The sequence below is a fragment of the Poecilia reticulata genome, chromosome 2, assembly GCF_904066995.2.
Source record: "Poecilia reticulata chromosome 2, P_reticulata-male-v2, whole genome shotgun sequence".
NCBI classification, from domain to species: Eukaryota; Metazoa; Chordata; class Actinopteri; order Cyprinodontiformes; family Poeciliidae; genus Poecilia; species Poecilia reticulata.
Window position 1 is genome coordinate 44,527,083 of NC_088831.1, and position 22,556 is coordinate 44,549,638.

Sequence of the window (22,556 nt, forward strand, 5' to 3'; positions counted from 1 at the left end):
TCGCCCAAGTTTTTGTCAAATTAATGGAGGTCCAGTCAGGCTGGAGGCGGCGCTAACGTGAACCGTTTCTTTTTTTTAAAGATCTTCTGTCACCATTTCAGTCAACAGAATTTATTATGCAAACATGTGAATGATTCAAACTCCAAAACACACAAACATAATAAAACAGACGCAAAAGAAAACAGGAAATAGAAGCTGTAGACTGTGAAGTCCTCCAAACCACCAGGGGGCGTCGACCGCTGAATCATCTGGGAACAGACCTTCAAGAGAGACGGGATGAACAGAAGAAAGTTTGAGGAAGAAAGAGAATGTGTGCTAATCGTTGAGCAGCATGTTTACATTACCGACTCCAGACGCCCCCTAGTGGTCAGGAGGACTTTCGTTTAGTAAAGTGAGTTTGCAGCGTTTTGTGCTTCCTGTTTCTGCGATTTGCAGCAGTTTCTCTCCCGCTTCTGTTTTCTGTGTGCAGCATTTTTAATGTTGCATTTGTATTTTGGTGTTTATGTAAAGCCAGGTGATAATTCAGTTTCACAGATTAATCAAATTTTCTGTTTCTGAAGATTTAATTTTTGGATTTTTTTTTTTTACCAATGCACTTTTGGGCTTCCATAATTGAGAGCAATGTTTGCGAACCTAAGAACTACCATCTTGTTTGACAATCATTTTCTTATTTTTCTTTTTCAACTTTGAATTCAGGTCAAGTCACAGAAGGAACGGCTGAAATAAAAAACATTTTTAAAACATTTTCTGTCATTTGTCATTTTTTCCAAGAAAGAAATTAAGAATTATGCACCAGATTTGGTCTAAAACGTTGGAGATTATGCATTTTGGAGTTTTCATCATTCATGTGTTTGATGCGTATTTGCACCTTTCGTCCACCGTGGAAAAGAAGAGGAAGTTTTTCACACAGGAAGTGGAAAAGTTTGAATGTTTATAAATAAGCCTGTCACAATAACAACCTTTTCTGGATAAACTGATCCAGAAACTATTGCAGTAAACAAAAATAATATTTCAACTGATAGTAAGAGTGTATATGGCATTAATGCAAACAGATCCTCGCAAAGATAGAAAGACCCATTTCATTTCTAAAGAACATTCAACACTGGAAAAAAACATTAAATATCCGAACTTTAGTAAAAAACAGTCAAAAAATTTGATAATTGATCGTGTAATTAACTGATTAGTTGTTTTTTTTCTGCTGATAAGAAGAGGTGGCAGTTTTCAAATCTCATTTATTAGTTTAAATTTACAACGGCTTGCAAAATTATTCACAACACTTTATATTTTTACACATTTTGTCACGTTGAAGTGTAACATTTCTGGATTTTATGTAGCAGATCAACATTGCTGTTAAACTGCGGTGGAAGGAGGATGATGGATGCTCTCTGTGCCTTTCGGACAGGAAATGAGGGAAAACCTGCAGCAAACGCCCCCGAGGTCGGAGTTCAACCTACAGCCTGCTGAGCCGCGTCTGTATTCAGCCCCTTTACTGCGATACCCACAAACAAACTCCTCTCTGCAACCAGCTGCTCTCAAAGAGGAACCAACACCCTGTGAAAACTTAGCCCCGCCCCCAAACAAATGTTGAAAATCTAGAAAGTGGGCGGAGCCAAAATACACGGAGGGGCGTGGCTAAGCTTGGGAATGAGTGGAGGGCATCAAGGGGTTAACGATCCGGACAAAAGGAAAGTTTGATGCCAACTTAGAAAATATGTTGCTTTATATTCAGACCTTCTAGAAAACAAGCAAAACAGCAACTAACAATAAATCTGATACATTTAAGATAAAAACATTAGCGACACAAACGGCTACAAACAAACCTGGTGACATTTTTGCAAAACAGCAACTAGCGACAATGCTAACAACTTAAAAAAAAAACAAATAAGTGTTCTTCAAAACAGTGACACGTCTGATTATTTTGTCAAAAAAGCAAATAGAGACAAATTTAACGACTTTGTTTAAAATAAGTGATTAGCAACAAATCAAGTTCTTCACCAAGCACCTAGCGACACATTTAGTTAATTTTTGTCGAAGAAGCAACGAGCAACACGTCTAAAAGAACGTTCTTAAAAAGAACAATAAGCTGCTAGTAATAAATCTAACGCAGTTTTACTTGTTTCTGGAGACTTTAATGGCAACAAAAAGTCAACAATGTAAATAAATCTGAAATGTGCAAAGCTGAGAAACTTTATCCGTCAATGTTAGCTAGTCCACCTCCTGACTCGCCACCAGGGGGCGCGCCTGAGTGAGACGCTTTAATGCTGAGCGACGTAAACATCAACCAGGCTGGACTGGAACCAATAGGAAAATCACATGCAGTACCACCATTCACCCCAACGAGGGCAGCACTGGGACGGTTTGGAAAAAATGTTGCAGAATTAAATAAATTTGCAGGAAAATGTACAAATGTAAACATAAAGATAGCACCTCTATGGACCAGTTGAGACGTTTTATATATATATAAAAAAAAGAGTTGATTTTGGGTTTAGTTGCACTTTAAACATCATCCAATCAGCAAACAGAGTTTCTGTGCACAATCATGAAGAAACAGCCTTTGATTTGGAAGGTTTTTAGATCTATATGTGTATTTTTCTGATAAAAGTTACTCGTGTTTTTTGGCAAAGCCCATCAAACTAAAGATAAAGATCATCAACAGGAGCAGCTTCATAAAGAGGGGCAGGAAAACGAGAAACGATGCTGGATTATATTTATGAATTTAACCCTTCCAGTTGAACCAAAACTGGAAAAAATGTTTCTCAGTCATTCTACTTTATGTATGGTAACTTTTTCCAAGTTAAAGACAAGTTTAGTAAATAATAAAGGCAGTAAATAAAGATAAAAGAGTTTGAATGCTGATAATCCATCCCATGTGAAGCAGAGTCCTTAACTTAACTCACATCATTAATGTGTTCATCATTACTAGTGATTTAAGAGCCATTAAAAATGAAAAACATATTTTATTTAGAGTTCAATGTTGTTAAATCTGAAGCTGTGCTGCCCTCTAGTGGAGGGATGAATTAATTCAACTCAGAGTTTTTATTTGACAGATTCTCGCCGTTTTTGTTTACATGAAATAAGAAAAGTTAAATTTAACAGGAAACAAATGAAGATAACTGATGTTTTATTGAGACTATATTTGATTTTTTTAAATGATTCATTGTCTGCAGTTTGTCTTCTTTCAGCAGCACATAAAAAGTCAGATACAAAATTAAATATATGCATCAATAAATCATTAATTAAACAAACCATGAAACAAATAAATATTTACATAATGTAATAACAATTCACTTATGTATGTCAGTTTTATTGCAGCTGATGCAGAAAACAAATAAAATGTGTATTTAGTGATTTCATGACATCCAGTGCAGACAAATCGATCCCAGATCAGGTGACGACACTCCGATACAGCAGATGGCGATATTAGAAATCTACTGAAACATTCAATCATGTTTTTGTTTTTATCGATGACGATAATCTGCTGAGAGCAAAATTTCTCCTACAAGCTCAGAGGAAAGTTAATGATCCAACACCAGAGCGGCCACCAAAGAAAGAGGTCAGCAGAGTGGACCTTACCAAGCTCCGCCCAGAAACGCCCTCTAAAACCCACATGGCTGCATGTCTCACAAACAAAGCCTCACGGTGCTTAGCTTCTATGTAAACATGGCGTCTTTCGTTTCGACTGACTCTCTGCAGAGTATTTCTGAGTCCATTAGTTTAGCATTTCTGCCGGATTTTCACAAAATATCAGCCACGACAAGGGAGCCAACAAGTTTATGTCATCTATTTTGGACGACATCAAGATGTTTTAGCCACATGATGCCTCCAACATTGTGCGAGTTGCAGCTAAATGCTACCAGTCGATGAGGAAAACAGCAGATCCTCAGACCCTCAGCATAAATATAGCTGTGGACAAGATCACTGATGGCTGTTGTTCTGGCTGGGTGAGTCGGACATTCATGGTTTAGAGGGTTACTTTTGAAATCACTGATTTCTGTTGTTGGCAAATGTTCGTATGTGCCTTAGCCTGATACACGGTACTCTGAGGCTAACATGATTACAGTTTAGTAAAAAGCTAGCGTGGCTAACGCGATTACAGTTTAGTTAAAAGCTAGCGTGGCTAACACGATTACAGTTTAGTAAAAGCTAGCGTGGCTAACATGATTACAGTTTAGTAAAAGCTAGCGTGGCTAACACGATTACAGTTTAGTAAAAAGCCTTTTCAGGTGAAATAAAATCTTTAATGTATGTCAGATACGGTACACATTGCATATTGATCTGTTCAGCTAACATAAGGCTGTAACAGACAGGCTTCAGGGTGTAGAAGTTGTATCGGTACTGCCACTTGGCTAAAAGGTTTTCATAATGGGTGTTTATTATTGACTTTATCTTTTTATTCACTAAACACAAAGAAAGCAAAGCAGTAATACTTACGCCGGCAGACACTTTGTTCTTATCGATCCTACGACGGTCGTGCACAAGCTTTGATCCAAGCAAGGCTTTCCGTTTCAGATTTTGGAAATCTGTGAATTTTAGTTCCACAAATACGATCAGGATACCTGACATCGCCTGTGCAGATACCCCACTGACGGTGGAGAACCATTCTTTGTAGAGTCCTGACGCAAAAACTTTCTGCTAGTCCACAATGTACATTAGCATGTTCACTACTGTAGCTTGGGTTTGTGAGACGGTCACGCACGTGGCAGCTGCGCTGTGACGTGAAATGGGCATTAGCCAATGAAACGCGGCCCCTGTGGTGAGGTACATTGAGGATTAAATTTATACTGTAATCAGTCCCGCCCCGTCCCTAAGCCCCGCCCACTGACGGGTGTTGGACAAACTAAATTTCATGTGTTCACTTCAACATTTTAATCACTTTCTTTCTTTTTTTTATACATATAAATATTCTGAAAGGAACCTTTGTGTTTGTGAGTTTTGCACATTTCTGGTAAGTCTGTAAATCCTTTGAGGAGAAATTTCAGTTTCAAAATTAAAAAATTTGCTAGAATTTTTTTTTGAAAATTTAACATTAATTTCAGAAATGTTCTAGAAAAGATTTGGAATTTCTTCATTTCAAAAATAAGAAATGTTTCAAAAATTTCCAAAAATGTCAAAGTTTCAACTTCAAAAAAATTTTCACTCAGAAATTTATTATTTTTTTCTAGGAAATTTCTGAATGTAATCTCAAAATTTACGATTTTTTTCCCCAGCAAATCTTTTGACTTTTCAATCGCAGAAAATTTGTTTGTTTTTTTCTTGACGATTTTCTAAATTAATCTCAAAATTTTTGGCAGAAATTTATTCAGTGTTTCTACCTACATCATTATTATTATTATTATTATTATTATTATTATTATTATTATTATTATTATTATTATTATTATTATTATCATCATCATTATTATTAAAAAAAAACAGATCGAAATGTACTTAATCAGCAAAACTGACTGAATTCAGACGTGAAACACAGAAGCAGCGTTGGGTTTTATTTTTCCTCGCAGTCCGTCCACGGTCACGTGGTGTCGCATCCTCGCAGTGGGCAGACTGGCGTGTCTTTACTGGGTTACGGAACCGCGCAGCAGTCGGGCTGGTTCCGCGCACAGCCGCGGGATACATCGGCTCTTTCCGCCTCTGCAGCCGGACCGCTGCGCTGCCACGGCGCAGGTAGGTTTCCGCTGCTGTGGAAATGATCCCGAGTGGGTGGCTGCAGCAAAGACACGCATGTCGCGTGTAAATAGCTGCTGCAGATTATTACAGCGCTGATTGTGCAGCTTTACAGCAGCGTGGTGTGTTCAGGTGCCGTCAGGAGAGTCGGAGTAGCTGGTTAGTGTGGATGTGCTGCAGCTGGGTGATGCAGCAGCGGAGGCTCTGCAGCACAGGGAGCCTGTTGGAGAGGCGCGCAGGGAATCATGACTCAGCAAACACCGAGATCCGCTGCAGCTCGACAGGCGGGCGCTTCACACCTGCGACTAGATTTAATATAAATGCAGGATTTTACTGTGAAAAGGACAGGAAGGATGTGCTGCTGGTGACGTTACACAGTAAAAATTAACAGCGATAATTTGGGTTTTTCAGCCATAAGAGAAAAAGTTATTTTTAGCATCAATTTATATAAAGGTCAGTTTTAAACTAAATATTTAATCTAGCTAAATATTTAATTGGCAAGCTAAATATTTAGTTTGAAGCTAATTATTTTGTTTATTTGTAGAACAGATCTTAACTAAATATTATCCAGCTGAATACGCAGCCTGTTAACTAAACACTAATCAAGCTTAAATGTTTAGTTTCAAATAAAATATTGTTTACTTAAATGTTTAGTTATCAAGCTAAGCACGAAATTTTCAGTTAGCAAACTATTTACTTTGAGGCTAAACATTTTGTAAGCTAAACAAATAAAATAATGTTTGTAAAATATTTAGCTTGCTGGCTAAATGCTTAGTTAGCTTGCTAACTAAGCAAGCTAACTAACTTTACTGCTAACACAGTAAAGTTAGCTTGCTAACTAAGCATTTAGCTTTCTAGCTAAATGCTTAGTTAGCAAGCTAACTATTTAATTTCAAAGTAACTATTTAGTTAGCAGGTAAAATATTTCATTTGAAGCTAAACTAAATTTACTTAGAAAACTAAACATTTAATTTGATGCTAAGTATTTAGCTTCAAGCTTGTTTAGTTTGCTAAATATTAAGTTTGTTTTGATATTGGCTAAATGCAGCTAACTTCCTGGTGAGTATTTTGTTTCAAAGAGGAACCAGAGCGGTCTTGTGTCTGAAATCAGTTAAAGTCTGTCAGGATGATTTTGTACAAATGAATTCTAAGTCTGCTGATAGTTTCAGGTTCAGACTCTGGATTTAATATAGATTTTAATTTTGTTGTAGCCGCTTTGGGGGAATGGAGCATTTAATTAGTCGGATTAACTCCAGTAAAGTCACAATCTTCCACTCTCTGTTTGCTGTGCATGAAAAACCTGTCAGTTTGTGAGTGTGGGCTGTGAAACTCTGCAAGATGTCGCTGCAACGATGCCAAGTCCAACTGTGTTAACAAAAAAAACAACCAAATCACTTTTATCATTGACAACAACCCATCTGTACAACCAAGAGCTTTTCTTCAAGGTTTATTCAAACGGTGCGTTTGTTGCCCAAAGTAGCCGATATGTTTTCCCACGGTGAATGTTTTATTTATAAATTATGCAACTGCTTTGTTTGCTGGTTTTATTCCCATTCAGTACCCAAAGGAACTGAAGGAGGAGCTGGGAGAGAGGAGATGGAAGGACGTCGTGTAATGAAGGCAATGAAGCTAGCTTTGGTTTTTAATGCTGACAGTGGAGCGCGTCAGCCATGCCTTTCAGAGCTAAAGCTGTTAGCCACCTGTCATTGCTAATGGTCAAGCTCTGTTAGCTGCCTTTCAATGCTAAAGTTGAAGCTCTAGTAGCTGTCGTTTTGTGCTGTCAAGCTGTTAGAGCTGCCTTGATAGCAAAGCTATGTTAGCCGCCTTACAGCGCTAACGGCAAAACTCTGCTGGCTGCCTTTCAGTGCTAACAGTGAAGCTGTATTAGCCACCTTTCAGTGCTAAAGACAAAGCTATGTTAGCAGCTTTTCAGTGCTAACAGTGAAGCTGTATTAGCCACCTTTCAGTGCTAAAGACAAAGCTATGTTAGCAGCTTTTCAGTGCTAAAGGTTAACTTCCTTTTTAGCTCCAACTCTGTTAGCTTTATTTCGATACCAACAGTTCATCTTTCCATCTGAGGTCGTTGCAAACATGTTTTATTTTCCTGTCTAGCCTCAGTTTTGGTATTTATCATTCACCTTTTGACCACACTGTGTGCTAACAGAGTATTACTCCAGCTTCATGTATCACCGTCTCCTTCAGTCGTTTAAAAGCTGATCCATTCAAAGCTATCTCATTACACAGACATTTGATATTATTATTGTAGTAAATAGTATGGAGCTGGCTGAGCAGAAGCTGAGCCAGCGTTTGTCTGTCTGTCTGTAGCTTCACGTGCTTCAAATTGTGCAAAAATCAAAAAAATCTCCTATAAGGAGACTATAGACTCAAGTTATTTAATCAGTTAATCTTCAAATGACGCGTACAAAAGAGGAATGCTATGTTGTTGCATTTTATGCAATAAAATGTTTATTTTCTTATTAAATTTATTTATTTATTTACATCTTAGTGTATTTGAGATATTATAAAATAGGCTTAAGTGGTTAAATGAAAATCTGTAGAATGGGACAACTTTTATCCGATTGTTTGATTACTAAAATACTCACTAGCTGCCGCTCTAAATAGACTCATATTTTACATATCAGCTTTAATTTCAGCCATATTTTATAGAAATTGGAGAAGAAATAAATGAGCTACGACTAACTTTGTGACGGATAATTTTGTTGACATGACTCAATGTCTAGCTATAGGAGCTAACAGGCGTCACCAGCTATAGCAGCTAACAGCTGTCCCTAGCTATAGCAGCTAACAGCTGTCCCTAGCTATAGCGGCTAACAGCTGTCCCTAGCTATAGCAGCTAACAGCTGTCCCTAGCTATAGCGGCTAACAGCTGTCCCTAGCTATAGCGGCTAACAGCTGTCCCTAGCTATAGTGGCTAACAGGCGTCACCAGCTATAGCAGCCAGCAGCTGTCAGTAGCTATTGCGGCTAACAGCTGTGACTAGCTATAGCAGCTAACAGCTGTCCCTAGCTATAGTGGCTAACAGGCGTCACCAGCTATAGCAGCTAACAGCTGTCCCTAGCTATAGCAGCTAACAGCTGTCCCTAGCTATAGTGGCTAACAGGCGTCACCAGCTATAGCAGCCAGCAGCTGTCACTAGCTATTGCGGCTAACAGCTGTCACTAGCTATAGCAGCTAACAGCTGTCCCTAGCTATAGCAGCTAACAGCTGTCACTAGCTATAGCGGCTAACAGCTGTCCCTAGCTATAGCAGCTAACAGGCGTCACCAGCTATAGCAGCTAACAGCTGTCCCTAGCTATAGCAGCTAACAGCTGTCCCTAGCTATAGTGGCTAACAGGCGTCACCAGCTATAGCAGCCAGCAGCTGTCACTAGCTATTGCGGCTAACAGCTGTCACTAGCTATAGCAGCTAACAGCTGTCCCTAGCTATAGCAGCTAACAGCTGTCCCTAGCTATAGTGGCTAACAGGCGTCACCAGCTATAGCAGCCAGCAGCTGTTACTAGCTATTGCGGCTAACAGCTGTCACTAGCTATAGTGGCTAACAGGCGTCACTAGCTATAGCAGCTAACAGTTGCTGTGCTATCCAGTGATAAATACTGATGGTGTTTATCTCTAACAGGTGAAAGCGATAACTCAGAGGTTGATGTGTCTCATTTTGTCTTTCCCCTTCAGGTTATGCCACCCCAAAGGATTACTGGACCCCCTGCGGTGAAAGAGAAGGGCTGATCCCGTCCTTCTCCAGGTCCCCTCAGTTTCCCGCCCGATCCGTTCCCTCCTCTCCCCATGGCGATAACCGTACCTCCCCTTCAGTCCTAACCCCGTTAAACTCCTCCATCAACAGGTTCCTGCCCGTTAGCTCCTCTAACTTAGCCTTCGGCCGTGTTAGCTAGCCTGTTAGCTAGCCTGCGAGTCGAGACTCTTCCTGTTGGCTGCTGGTTTGGACTCATGGCTACTGGAGGTCATGATGTTCTGGATAACCTGCAACAGGTAGGAATCAAGTTGATGTGAGTTTTATCTGTTCCAGGCGAGACGTTACAGACATAAAGCTTTTGTTTCATTTCTAAAACTGACGTAATGTTGACATTCCGGACAAAACACTTCATTTAAATTAAAAACTTATCGCTCTATCACTTTATTCTCATTTTAATATTGCTTTATTCTGACAATATTACGACTTTAATCTCATATTCTGATGATTTTAATCTCATACTATGACGACATTATTGTCATATTTACTTAAGGCTGGGATCCAACCGACGGGCTCCGTTTTAGGCCCGTTTACACAACAACGATTTCGGGGGAAAACGGAAGAGTTTTGTTGCGTTTGTAGTGCGCATTTACACGAAACCACCGAATGTTTTCTCTGACAACGGCACAGATTGAAAACGGGATCCAGAGTGCGATATTTCTGAAACGTACCGTTTTCCGTTGTCGTGTAAACCGAGAAAACGGATCTGTTTTTCAGTATGACGCAAACATAGCTGCTTCCTACAATCCACAGAAGAAGAAGAAACTACTCACAATGCTGGTGTTACTGTTTCCCCATCAGATTCGGTTCCCTCAGCGTCTCTTCACCGCGCCGCACCGCCCAGGTGGCAAAATACAGGCTGCTTGTTCAGCGCTGTTATCTAGAGAACTACGGACCAGGACCAGCCCGGCTCCAGACGTGTTTAACCGGGGGGCACAGACTTATTTTGGGGGGGCTATGAGTTTACGCTGAATATAGATAACACCAGCAGCCTACAGGCTACTTGTTAACAACCTTAACGTGCTGTGTTGATATTAGCCAGTCATCTTCTAGCTAACATCACCTGCATCCAACAGCTTTACTCAACTCAGTCGGTTAGTTCGGGGGAAAAACTGTACCAAGTTATTTACGTTTTGCTGGGTTGCTGCCATGATTCTAACACACACCTGCGCAGCAGCAGCATCAGGTCTTCGCTGCCTCACAGGTGTAAACCCAGCGCAAGCGTCTCAGCGTTCATGTTGCGTTTGAAGGCGGCTCGGAAAAACAGGTTACGACTTGTTAGCGACGGATAAAACTGTTTTAACTGCTGAAAAAGGTAATAGAGGACACGGATATGGGACGTGCGGGAACTCCTATTTTATCAAATTGATATAGGAATAACAGACTGTTGGCCATTCCAAGGTAAAAACAACAAACAGCTTCCAGTCCGGGCCGCTACAGACACCGTGAAAGCTCAAACAAGGTGTTTCGGCAAAGTTATCCCACTTTTTCCAACTGCATATGCGCCCTAATCAGACGCTCACAATGCGTGTTTTCTCCCAATCTATGGGAGAGCGGTACCTGATGGGGAAACGCGAATCCACATGCCTTCAAGTTGAACTTTTTTTTAAACACATGCGCACTTAAAGAACCTAGCACCAGCTAGGCGCAGCGAGAGCATTACACGTTTTCGATGTGTACCGTTACTGTGTAAACACAGATCGTAATTAAAACGTTTTCGTGTAAACGATCAAACAATAACGGAACAAAAGTTTCGTTTTTTTTTGGATCGTTGTCGTGTAAACGCCCCCTAAATTTCTTCATAAACTTTCTGAACGTCACGTTGCCTTCCTTTGGCAGTTGGTGGTTACCATAGCAACCAGTAACTGCCGCCCCCCTCCCCCGTTTTCTGTGGCCGTGGTCTGCATTCGGATTGGCTCTGGGTTTTGGTGGTTACCATAGCAACCAGTAACTGCCGGCCCCTCCCCCGTTTTCTGTGGCCGTGGTCTGCATTCGGATTGGCTCTGGGTTTTGGTGGTTACCATAGCAACCAGTAACTGCCGGCCCCCCTCCCCCCGTTTTCTGTGGCCGTGGTCTGCATTCGGATTGGCTCTGGGTTTTGGTGGTTACCATAGCAACCAGTAACTGCCGCCCCCCCCTCCCGTTTTCTGTGGCCGTGGTCTGCATTCGGATTGGCTCTGGGTTTTGGTGGTTACCATAGCAACCAGTAACTGCCGCCCCCCTCCCCCGTTTTCTGTGGCCGTGGTCTGCATTCGGATTGGCTCTGGGTTTTATTTACAACTATCATATTTTAACATATATTTGAGACAAATTTAATCGCATACAGTGTTTCATGAGTAAATTTGTTCATGTCTTTAACTTAACATAATTAACGTTGTGCGTCTTAGTTAGCCACGTTTAATTTTTATCACTGTTAGCTGCTGCTAACTGCTCATTGGAAGCTATTAGCTTGTTTATTTATTGTATTTTATTTAACGTAAAGCTTCAGAAGCTGCTGGGTGATGTTAACCACCAACAAAAAGACGTTAAATAATATTAGAATTTATTAATGCATTACGTAAAAAAAACATTCCCCATAAACTGATGAAAATGCTGATACCACTGAATTTAATTGTTTTGAGCAATGCTGAGATTGAATGTGAAAGTACAGAAACGACACACACACACACACACACACACACACACACGGCAGGACCATTGCAGCCTTTTGAATTTAACACACACTTTCCAACGTGTGTGTGATCCAGAGCCGCTCAGACGGTCCTACAGAGAGACGGGCAGAAAGTGTCTTAATGCAGCAAAGAAGAGGCTTTACATCACCAACCAGTGAATCATAATAATAATAATATTATAAACCAGCTTCTGCTTTCTTCCATCATCCATGTAAAATCTTTCTGGCCTGTGGGGAGAAGCCCAGGCTGGGACTCAAACCCAGCAGCGGTGTCACCACTGTGAAACCCTGATATTTTACTCATAAAATGTATGTTTTATTCACACAGATGGAGAATTTAGAGACCAATTAACACCCAGTCCTGATTTTAGACTGAGGCAGGAAGCCGGAGCGCCCAGAGAGAAACCTGCAAACTGGTAAAAATATTTTACCAGTTATAAAAGCTGCCAGTGCTTCACTTTAAACAACAAAAACATAAACAGAAAAATGTTATTAATTTTATTTAACTTAAGGTTTCCGTCATGTTTGGCTTGTTCAGACATGTGAAATAGTTTTTTCTGGTGGAAAAAGTCCATTTCCATCACATCTGGTAAATTCAGGGTTGTCCAGTTGGATTTCTCCCCCGGTAGAAACCCGCCTGCCCCCCGCCTGCAGCAGGTGGAGCATTAAATGCCTCCCGTCCCCACGTCCCTCTGGTGATTAGCAGCTAATGGACGCCTCAGAAACCTGAGTCCGCTCAGGGATCAGACTACTTCCTGGGTCAGCACCAATCGGACGCTGAGTCAGCGACTTGTTTGAGGGCTCTGACCAATCAGAAGCTCCGCATGGCGAGGACACGCCCCCAGCCTCCCCAGGGAAAGAAGTGCATTATTTTTTGTTGCTGCTTAGCACTTCGACGTATTGATTTGTTTTCGCTGCAGTTTTAAAGACGCGGTCTTCTTTCTGTTGTCTGGGGGAGATTCTGGGATTATATCCTCAGATTAAAGGTAGAATATTTCTAAAATATTCAGTAACATATAAAATTCAATCAGATTAATATAATTTAAATGATACCTGGGCTGTAAATGAGACAGATTGTTTTCATGCAGAGGAATTCATGATTTATTAAACTAAAACTTCACAACATGCTCAACTTTATTCTCACATTTTTGCGACTTTATTTTTGTACTTTTAAGAATTTAATTCTCGTATTTTCCCGACTTTATTCTCCTATTTTTTGCGACTCGTGTTACGAGGTTAGCCTAGCATTAGCATCCATCGTCAGTAAACCAAAAACTGAATTATTCCCTTATCTATGGGTGTTGGAGACTTGACACGTTTTTTGTCCTCCAGGTGAAGGTGGAGGATCAGGATGCAGCTGAGGAGGAGGAGCAGGAGGAAGAGGAGGAGAGCTGGGAGAAGGCTCTGTCTGTGGAGCGCTTCAGAGACATCATCGGGGACTCGGCGTCCTGCGGCGCCGAGCGGATGGGCCGACTTTACACCGAGAAGGACTTTGAGCGTAAACCTCCGTTTCATAAACACATTTAGCTTAATGTCGATTCATTTTATGTGCTGCTACTTTGTGGCTAAACGGTAATTAATGGGGAAAAGCTGGAACTAACTGGAGCTTTATGACTTATTTATGAAACTAAACCATTAGAGATTCTCTCTTTTATGTTTATGAATCTATTTTGAACTGAAACATTTTATTTTTCCCACTGAAGCAGTTTACGTCACATGGCGACTCTACGTAATCTTCCTAGTTCACAAAATGGCAGACTAGCCAAAATGCTACTAGCAGACATGCCATTAGCATTAGCAGTTAGCTTATGCAAACAGACTAATGGCTAGACTGTTACCCTTTAGTTAGCCATTAGCTGACAAACAAGCCATTTGTCTATAGGAATAATTGAATATAATTTAATCTTCTGTTAATTATTCATTACCCAGGCAAAGCTAATAGAAACTAAACAGTTTAATGCTAGTAGAAGCTGTCAAACACACTGAGAGCTAAAGCTAACTGAATCAGTTAGCTTTAGCTAACGTTTTTCTGCTTCAGATACAGTTTAGCTTGTTGTTTCGTTGGCAGATCACAGACACGCGTTTCTCCACACACACCACCCGTTATCCACCCACCTGCCCGCGTCGCAGCGCAAGCGGCCGCACGGCGCCGACCGCAGGCACAGGAAGAAACGCAAGAGGAAAAAAACCTCGCTGCCGCCCTCCGACGTCACGCCCACCATCCAGGAAGTAGACGAGGAAGAGGCGGAGCCTGATGCCGACCTGGCGACCGCCACGCCCACCGAGTTCCCCGACATCCGGCCGCAGGTAAAATAAGTCTGAGAAACAAACAAACGGACCTTTCCTCTCTTCTCACTGAGCTTCGTCTTCCTCTCAGTTTAGCTTTGGGAGCCAAGAGGACTTGGAGGAACCGCTACGACTCGCTGCGGTCCACGTGGAAAACGAAGAGCGTTCCGCTTCCAGGAAAACGGCGCTCACGCTGATAAAGGAGGCGGCGAAAAACGACGGAACCGAGGAGAGAGATGGAGGACGAGCAGCTTCCCGAAGGTTCGCGGCTCCCTTTAGGCCTGAACAGAAGCCACAGCTTGAAAAGTTATTTCCCCCCATATCGGATGTTTTTGTATTTCCATTTATGTTTCTAAAAACAAAACAAACACTTAAAAAAACCCACCAACTGTTTTCTGGTGATAAGTTCATGTTTAGTCTCTAGAAAACAAGCCGTTTCAAAAATCCCCCGAATGTTAAGTCACCTCCATGGAACTGCGCCGTTACCTAGCAACCTGAGCTCAGGCCCGTTACCTGGCAACCCCAGCTGAGCCCCGTTACCTAGCAACCCGAGCTCAGGCCCGTTACCTAGCAACCTGAGCTCAGGCCCGTTACCTAGCAACCCCAGCTGAGCCCTGTTACCTAACAACCTGAGCTCAGGCCCGTCACCTAGCAACCCCAGCTGAGCCCTGTTACCTAGCAACCTGAGCTCAGGCCCGTCACCTAGCAACCCCAGGTCAAGTGATTTTATTTCTGTATGAAAATACAGAATACAAAATAAAAAAAAACTGAAGTACTGAAATAAAATAATAGATCAAATACAAGAATACACTGATAAAATTGTTTCATTAATATATATAAATTAATTGTCATGAATAATAAATAAAATTACTAAAAATGCTAAAATTAAAGTAATTAAATAAATATAAGATAAAAAAAAAATAAAGGAGTAAAATTTAAATTGAATAAAAAATACACTTAAAATAATAAGAATGAAATTAAATATTCATGAATACTAAATGGAAAATTAAAAAATAAAGGATTAAAAATGAATTAAATGAATAAAAAGTTAAATGTAATTATTAAAAATGAAAAAGTCATGAATATTAAAATAATAAAGAAAATATATTTATAAAATAAATACTAAAGAAAACAATAAATATGAAATTATTTGAAATAAAATAACCAACCTAATGAATAAAACAATAATAATTAAAAATGTTTTTTTTTTTTTGCATTCGAAGGTGGATTTTAGTTGGAAACCTGGTTATTTTCTGAACACGGATCATAAAGGAAACGTGACAGAAGGATGTTTTCATGAAACCATTAGACCCAGTAACTGTTCCCAGTAGGAACCAGTAAGGATTCTGGACGCTGAATGTTGCATATTAATTGGGCCGGCTGGGCGCCTGACAAGCAGAATATGAATAATTTGTTGACTCTGAATCATGCATGGCGTTTTGCTGCGGGAGGCCCGGGGCTCCATGGTGATTGGGTCGGGCAGAACCGACTCAGGCTTCCATCAGAGCCCCCTGCTGGCCAACCTGCTGCATTACAATTCACACAGTGCCAACAGAAAACTCGCGTTTAGTCATTTAAAATTAAACAAAGCTGGATTTAGTAGCTAATGGAAACATTTGCTGATTTTTTTCCTTTTGTTGTTGATCTTATCAGTGCGTCGGAAGCCGTCAATCCGGCGCCGAGCCGCGGCTGGCTGCGGCGCAAAGCCGTCCACCATCGGCTAATGGCCGCCCAGCGCAGCAACTACGACCTGCGGGAGCGGCTCTGCATCGGCAGCATGACCGCCATGGAGACCGCCGTCTACCAGCAGGTGCCCACCGACGAGGCCGAGGCCCAGATGTTGGTCAGCGCCGACCTGGACGACATGAAAAGTACGATTGGATTTTTATTCTGTTGAGTCATCAAGTTACAAGAAGTTCAAATCAATCAAATGAATCATGCTGCCAATATGATCGGTTCTGTTTTATTATTATTTTCTAAAGAGCCACAAAATCCGTTTGTGTTTTATAGTGAAGATCTGGCGCCACCTGCTGGCTGAGTGGAGCAAATACTGCTGAGATGAACGGCAGGATTTTATTCTGAAGAATTAAAACTTCACCTTATTTGAAGCGAAGTGAATTTATTAAAGCAGAGAAACAAAAATACAAATAATAAATAAATAAATAAAATCTAAAATCAGAAATATTACATAAAATTAATGAAAGTATTAAAATGAAATAAATACAAAGCAGGTTCTTAAAGGTAAAAATAAAATAATTGTATAAATTAATAAAAATCAAATTAAAGGACAAAAATTAAATATAAAAACAAAGTTGAATAAACTACAAGAAAGTAGATGATAAAAATCTGACAAAGTTCTAAAATGAAATAAGATGAGGTAGTGAATAAGTACAAAATAAATAAATACACATTTCAAAAGATTAAATAAATAATATGAGAATTAATGCCAAAATTAAATATTTAAATATGCTAAAATTCAGTATAACTTATAAAATTAAATACACTGAAGCCCAAACGTTGTGAATATTTGGTAAAAAATACCACAGAATTTTACACATTTTTCAAACTTAAGTAAAACTAAACAAGGAGAAAAATCTGACTTTTAGTTGCATTTGAGGTGAAGGTGCTGCAGCTCAGCTGAAAACTAAATTAGACAAAGTGTCGGTTTCATCTGAGATTTTCTCACAGATCCTTATAATTTCTCTGACATAATTTCCGGAGTGTTTTTCTCCAGAGGAGCCATCGGCAGTGGAAGCGCGAACGAGTTCCTGTGTGTGGAGAGAAAAGCAGGTTTCAGAGTCAGGAGGCGTTAATTAACGGGCGGTGGAGTCGATTCCCCTTCAGCGGCGACCCTGCCTCTGGCGGTTCCTGCATCAACCAGAGCGGAGCGGAGCGGCCATCGACGGCTCAGAGCCGTCCGCCCTGAAAGCTGCAGCGCGCCGCATGCAGGCTGCAGCTAGCAGCTGCTCTGCAGCAACACATGGGACAGGAAGACAGACTCACATTTCATATTTACTTACTTTAGGACGTTAGCTTCCTCTGTTCCTTATTTGGAACACTGAAGGCCTGGCAACACACAGGCTAACAGTAGTAGCTATGCTAACAGTTAATGTTTATTGAACGGATCCTCGACTAGCTAAACACATTTGACTAAATATGTTTTCATTTTCTCATTAGCCTAAAAATATTAGGTTATTGACTTGTGATCAACTGTTATGATTTGCTAAAGCTACCACCAACAGCAGGAGCTAATGCTATTAGCTACAACTACAGCATTAGCTAGAGTTAACGCCAGTAGCATGAGCTAACACCGCTAATTATCAATGAGATTATTTGCACAGCATATTCCAGCAACAGGGCAGTGCTTTGCTTCATAAAGTTAGTTAACGACATTAGCTGTAGCTAAACCATTAGCAGGAGCTAACGCCATTAGCAGGAGCTAACGCCATTAGCAGGAGCTAACGCCATTAGCTACACAAAGTCAAAACAAATTGGGATTTAATAAATGGATGTTTAAAGAGGCATGAAGCATCTTTACGTCTTTTGTAACAAATGTTTCTTACAAACTAGAGAAAATGTTTTTATCCTGATGCTAACCGCTAACAGCTGAGTTAGAAACCCGCCGACTCGCTCCTCTTCATCAGTTTGGTTCTCCTCATCTTCATCACCTCTTGTCATTTCTGCATCTCTTTAACTTCAACGCGTTCGGATCAGAGCTAAACGTTACTCAGGGAGCCAGTTAGCTTAGCAGCTTCGTCCAGGAGACACTTTTACTGCCGGGTCTGCATCTGAAATAAACTTTTCACAAATAAAGACCCCAATCAATCAATCAATCAATCAAGTCCATTTGTATATGTTGTCAATGAGGCAGCTCAAAGGCTTTATGTCACCAAAGCAGAAGAAATAGAGAGAATATTTTTTTTTCTATATATTCATTTGGAGAATGAATATAAGCATCAATATGCTCATCAACTAATTGATGCTCATCAACTAATTGATGCTTATCAACTTATTGATGCTTATCAAGTTATTGATGCTCATCAATAAGTCTGTCGATGTTTCATCTGTGGTCCAAAGCAGCTGAAGTCTTCGGAGTCGGGGAAACGTTCAGCTTTGTGAATGGAAGCTTGTTGTGGTTTCCAGTGAGCCAGAAGCTGCTTTGGAAAGAGGCTCAGCGGAATAGAGGTCGTTCCGTGTCCTGATCCGATCCGCTCTCCCCCCCCCCCCCCGCTCCAAACCCGTCAATAAGGGGGGCGGCGCCACCGCGGCACCAATACCTCCGTTTCCGTCCTGCAGCCTCAGATTGGCCTCCGCGCTGCCAGCGGGCCGCAGGTTCTGGTTTCTGTGCCCTCGCAGCGTGTCGGCTCGGTTCGCGGTCCGGATCGCTGGATGATCAGAGCCACCGGCAGCGGAGAGGCGGCCGGCAGGCGGATCGCGCGCTGGAGATGACAGACGTTGAGGGACGGGCGAGCCGCAGCCGCGCCGGCGGCGGCGCCGGCCCTTCTGACGCGCAGCACGAGCGGCGCTGCAGCGCGCTGCGCGGCCTCGGCGCCGCGGCGCAGCACTACGAGCGCCAGGGCTCCTTCTCCCTGGCGGACGGCTTCGAGGACTTTGAGGAGTTTGTTCTGGACTTTGACGACTACGACCTGCTGGAGTCGATCCACAGCCACCTGGAGGCGCCGCAGGAACCGAGCCGTGAGTCCAAACCGCCGAGCTTCCCTTCGTTAGGAGGGGAATCATCCAGAACCAGCAGGAACCGGTGGGGCATCCTCACTGTGGATGAGATTCACCCTGACTTTGACTAGGACACTCCAAAACCTTAACTTAGTTTTTTTGAGTTATTCAGAAATGAGCTGCTGGTGAGTTTAGGATCATTTACAGTTTCTGGTCCCAGTGAGAGATTCTCCTTCCAAACCCTCTGCTAGCGAGCCCCACATCACCACACTGCCACCACCGAGCCCCACATCACCACACTGCCACCACCGAGCCCCACATCACCACACTGCCACCACCGAGCTTGGCAGGAAAACTTAGGTCTGCGGTTTCCATCAAGCAGGAACCAAGTTGATAACTGAGGAGCTGAAGGAAAGGATGAAGGAAACACCTGAAAAGTGTGGTGTGTCGTTCATCCAGTCTGCTGCCCCTAAATGAAATCATCTTTAATTAGATGCAACAAGATTCTAAATTAGAAACTTTTTCTTCAAAACAAGATAAAAAAAAAAAACTTGATAATTTGAAAACAGAATGAGGAGCAAAAATTGAAAAAATAAAATAAAACTCACTAAAACGAGATGTGAATCTGTAAAGTTTTGGGTTTTTTCCGTTTCATTCGGGTCGTTTGGTCGGTCCGGGTCAGCAGCGGTTCTGGCTCTCACTCTGCCATGAATGAGGCCATTTTCCTCCCTCTGAATCATGACCTCTGACCTTTACCGATTCAGTGAGTGTGAACGGCTGCCTGTAGTTTTACTGGGAACTATCACATCACTGTCCTGGAGCTCTGGTGCATGCTGGGATATTTTTACACGGCCGATCGATGAGCAGGAAGTGACTTTCCATGACGGGCTTGGATCTCACGCGGCGCGCTGCAGAATCGGGTCGGGACTTCCTGCCTGGCATCGATCGGCGGCTCCTGTCGGGTCAGCGGCAGCCGAGCGGAAACATCTCATTGACTAGCGCAGCGGTTCTGCTCCGAGCTCCGGTTTGGGCCCACAGAACATCCCGTCGGGTTTGACTCCTCCACTGTGTCGAACAGGAAGTGACACGGAGCCATCAGTAAACACGACGAGTTCAGACGCAGCGGGAGAGCAGGGAGCATCTCTGAGCTTCTCTGTTGCTCCGGCGGCGCCGAGATTATAGCGACTAACACACAGATCTCATGTGATGTCATGAAGTTTGTAGCTAGCAGCCATCTTGGTAGGCAGTTGCTATGACGACAATAAGCAAGCCACAGGCTCTCGTCTCCTTCCTGTCTAACTTACAAACAAGAACATTACAACTATTAACTGATGAGTTTTTAGTTCTCTGCTCACCTCTGTAGTACCATCGGTACCAGGCATCGGTACCAGGCATCGGTACCAGGTACCAGGCATCGGTACAGGTACCAGGTATCGGTGCCGGGTATCGGTGCCGGGTATCGGTACCAGGCATCGGTACCAGGCATCGGTACCAGGTACCAGGCATCGGTACCAGGTATCGGTACCAGGTATCGGTGCCGGGTATCGGTGCCGGGTATCGGTACCAGGCATCGGTACCAGGTACCAGGCACCAGGCATCGGTACCAGGTACCAGGTATCGGTGCCGGGTATCGGTACCAGGTACCAGGCATCGGTACCAGTACCAGGTATCGGTACCGGGTACCACGTATCGGTACCAGGTATTGGTACCGGGTACCAGGCACCAGGTACCAGGTATCGGTACCAGGTATCGGCACCAGGTATCGGTACCAGGTATCGGTGATGTTTACTGCAGTACTTACCAGAATTAGCTTCGCTAATGTAGCTTTTCTCTGCTAGCTAACGTAGCAGCTACGTGTTTGTCGCTGCCTGGGCTCTTTCTGTCGGTCAGCAGAACTTTGATGTTCAGGAGAAGTTTGTACTTCCTGTGTGAATCCAGATCACTTCCTGTTCAGGCTGGTGGGAACATTGATCAGGTTACTCTTTACTGCAGACATCTATGATGAGCAGCTCTACGTTGATCAGGTTACTCTTTACTGCAGACATCTATGATGAGCAGCTCTACGTCACAGCAACGGCGACTCAGAACCTTTTCAAACACCAAGACGATTAAAACGAGACGTGTGGAAGTGACAAATCAGAGGAACGACCTAGAGTCATAGACCTAGAGTCATAGACCTAGAGTCATAGACCTAGTCAGACATTTAGAGTCATAGACCTAGAGTCATAGACCTAGAGTCATAGACCTAGTCAGACATTTAGAGTCATAGACCTACAGTCATAGACCTAGAGTCATAGACGTTTAGAGTCATAGACCTAGAGTCAAAGTTCTTGAGCCATAGACCTAGAGCCATAGATCTAGTTCTAGACCTAGAGTCTAAGTTCTAGACTCTAGGTCTAGAACTTAGACCTAGAACTAGATCTATGGCTCTAGCCATAGATCTAGTCATAGATTTAGAGTCATAGACTTAGAGTCAAAGTTCTTGAGTCATAGATCTAGAGGGACGACTTAGAGTCATAGATCTAGAGTCATAGACCTAGTCATACATTTAGTCATAGACTTAGAGTCTTAGACCTAGAACCATAGATCTAGAATAGCGGTTCTCAACGTGGGCGCTACCGCCCCCCAGGGGGCGTTCAGAGGGCGGCAGGGGGCGCTGGCGGACATTTTCACAAAAGGGGGGCGCTGGGATGCCTTTGGGGGGCGTTTGGTCGAAGGTAAACTTTACACCTTAAATGCACAACAATACCAGTTTAAACTTTGAGCAACTTGGTAAAACTGTATTGTGTAACATTAAATCATGCTTGGCTGCAGCTGTATCGATGGCAGCTCTTCTTCTAGTCAGTGTTTGTAGCTTCATGGCTCCACATCAGTTCAGCGTTACACCGGCTGATGACGCTGCTGTGATTCACTTTGTCTGGTATTTATGTAGCTACATATGTTTTGGCAGTTCTGTGATCATGTCAAAGCAGCAATTTATATTAAAAAGTTTTTTTTTGTCCGTTTGAGAGCTGCCCGCTTCCGTGGAAGGACAACAGAAAATTGCTCTTATAAACATGTAATTACTAAAATCACGATGCTCTCACTTTGTATCCCTCTGAAACATGAACCCATTTAAATAAAGAAATCCCTCCATGTGTGATACCACGATAGAGAGCGTTCATTTTATAGCGTTAACACGGAGCTGTAAGTGGTCCGACATAAAACGGGTTTGATAGAACAACACAGCACTTTTATATTTCAATAATCAGAATGCAGAAATTGTTTCCGTTGTTTTAAAAGATTTATGTCAGTCTGCCTTTTCCCCATCGATACGCTTCCCCACCGCCCTGCACCTCAGGGGTTAAAAAAAGACGCTCACATTGCGCAAAACTCTGAAACATGAGCAGTGGGACATAAAACGGATCGACGAACTGGATGTGAATTATGGCATAAAAACAGAGAATCCGACGCTGAACAGTGAAAAATCAACACATGATGTGAAACATGATGATTAGA

The 22,556-nt window shown here is 42.3% G+C and overlaps 1 protein-coding gene across 8 annotated transcripts in view; it reads left to right on the plus strand.

Annotated features, from left to right (window-relative positions):
* Positions 1-5,496: 5,496 nt before the first annotated feature.
* Positions 5,497-22,556, plus strand: part of slc4a3 (solute carrier family 4 member 3) — a 44,956-nt gene continuing 27,896 nt past the window's right edge. For 2 of the 8 annotated variants that reach the window (XM_017302446.2, XM_017302448.2), the window contains exons 1-6: positions 5,497-5,661; positions 9,352-9,666; positions 13,431-13,596; positions 14,167-14,405; positions 14,476-14,645; positions 16,038-16,255. In XM_017302446.2, the coding sequence (XP_017157935.1) occupies positions 9,625-9,666; positions 13,431-13,596; positions 14,167-14,405; positions 14,476-14,645; positions 16,038-16,255 (835 nt within the window). In that variant the 5' untranslated portion in view covers positions 5,497-5,661; positions 9,352-9,624. Of the gene's footprint in view, positions 5,662-7,257; positions 7,282-9,351; positions 9,667-12,426; positions 12,515-12,605; positions 13,085-13,430; positions 13,597-14,166; positions 14,406-14,475; positions 14,646-16,037; positions 16,256-18,636; positions 19,080-22,556 lie in introns of those variants that run through there. The other 6 variants (XM_017302450.2, XM_008404233.3, XM_081604717.1 and 3 more) reach the window with 6 other exon arrangements.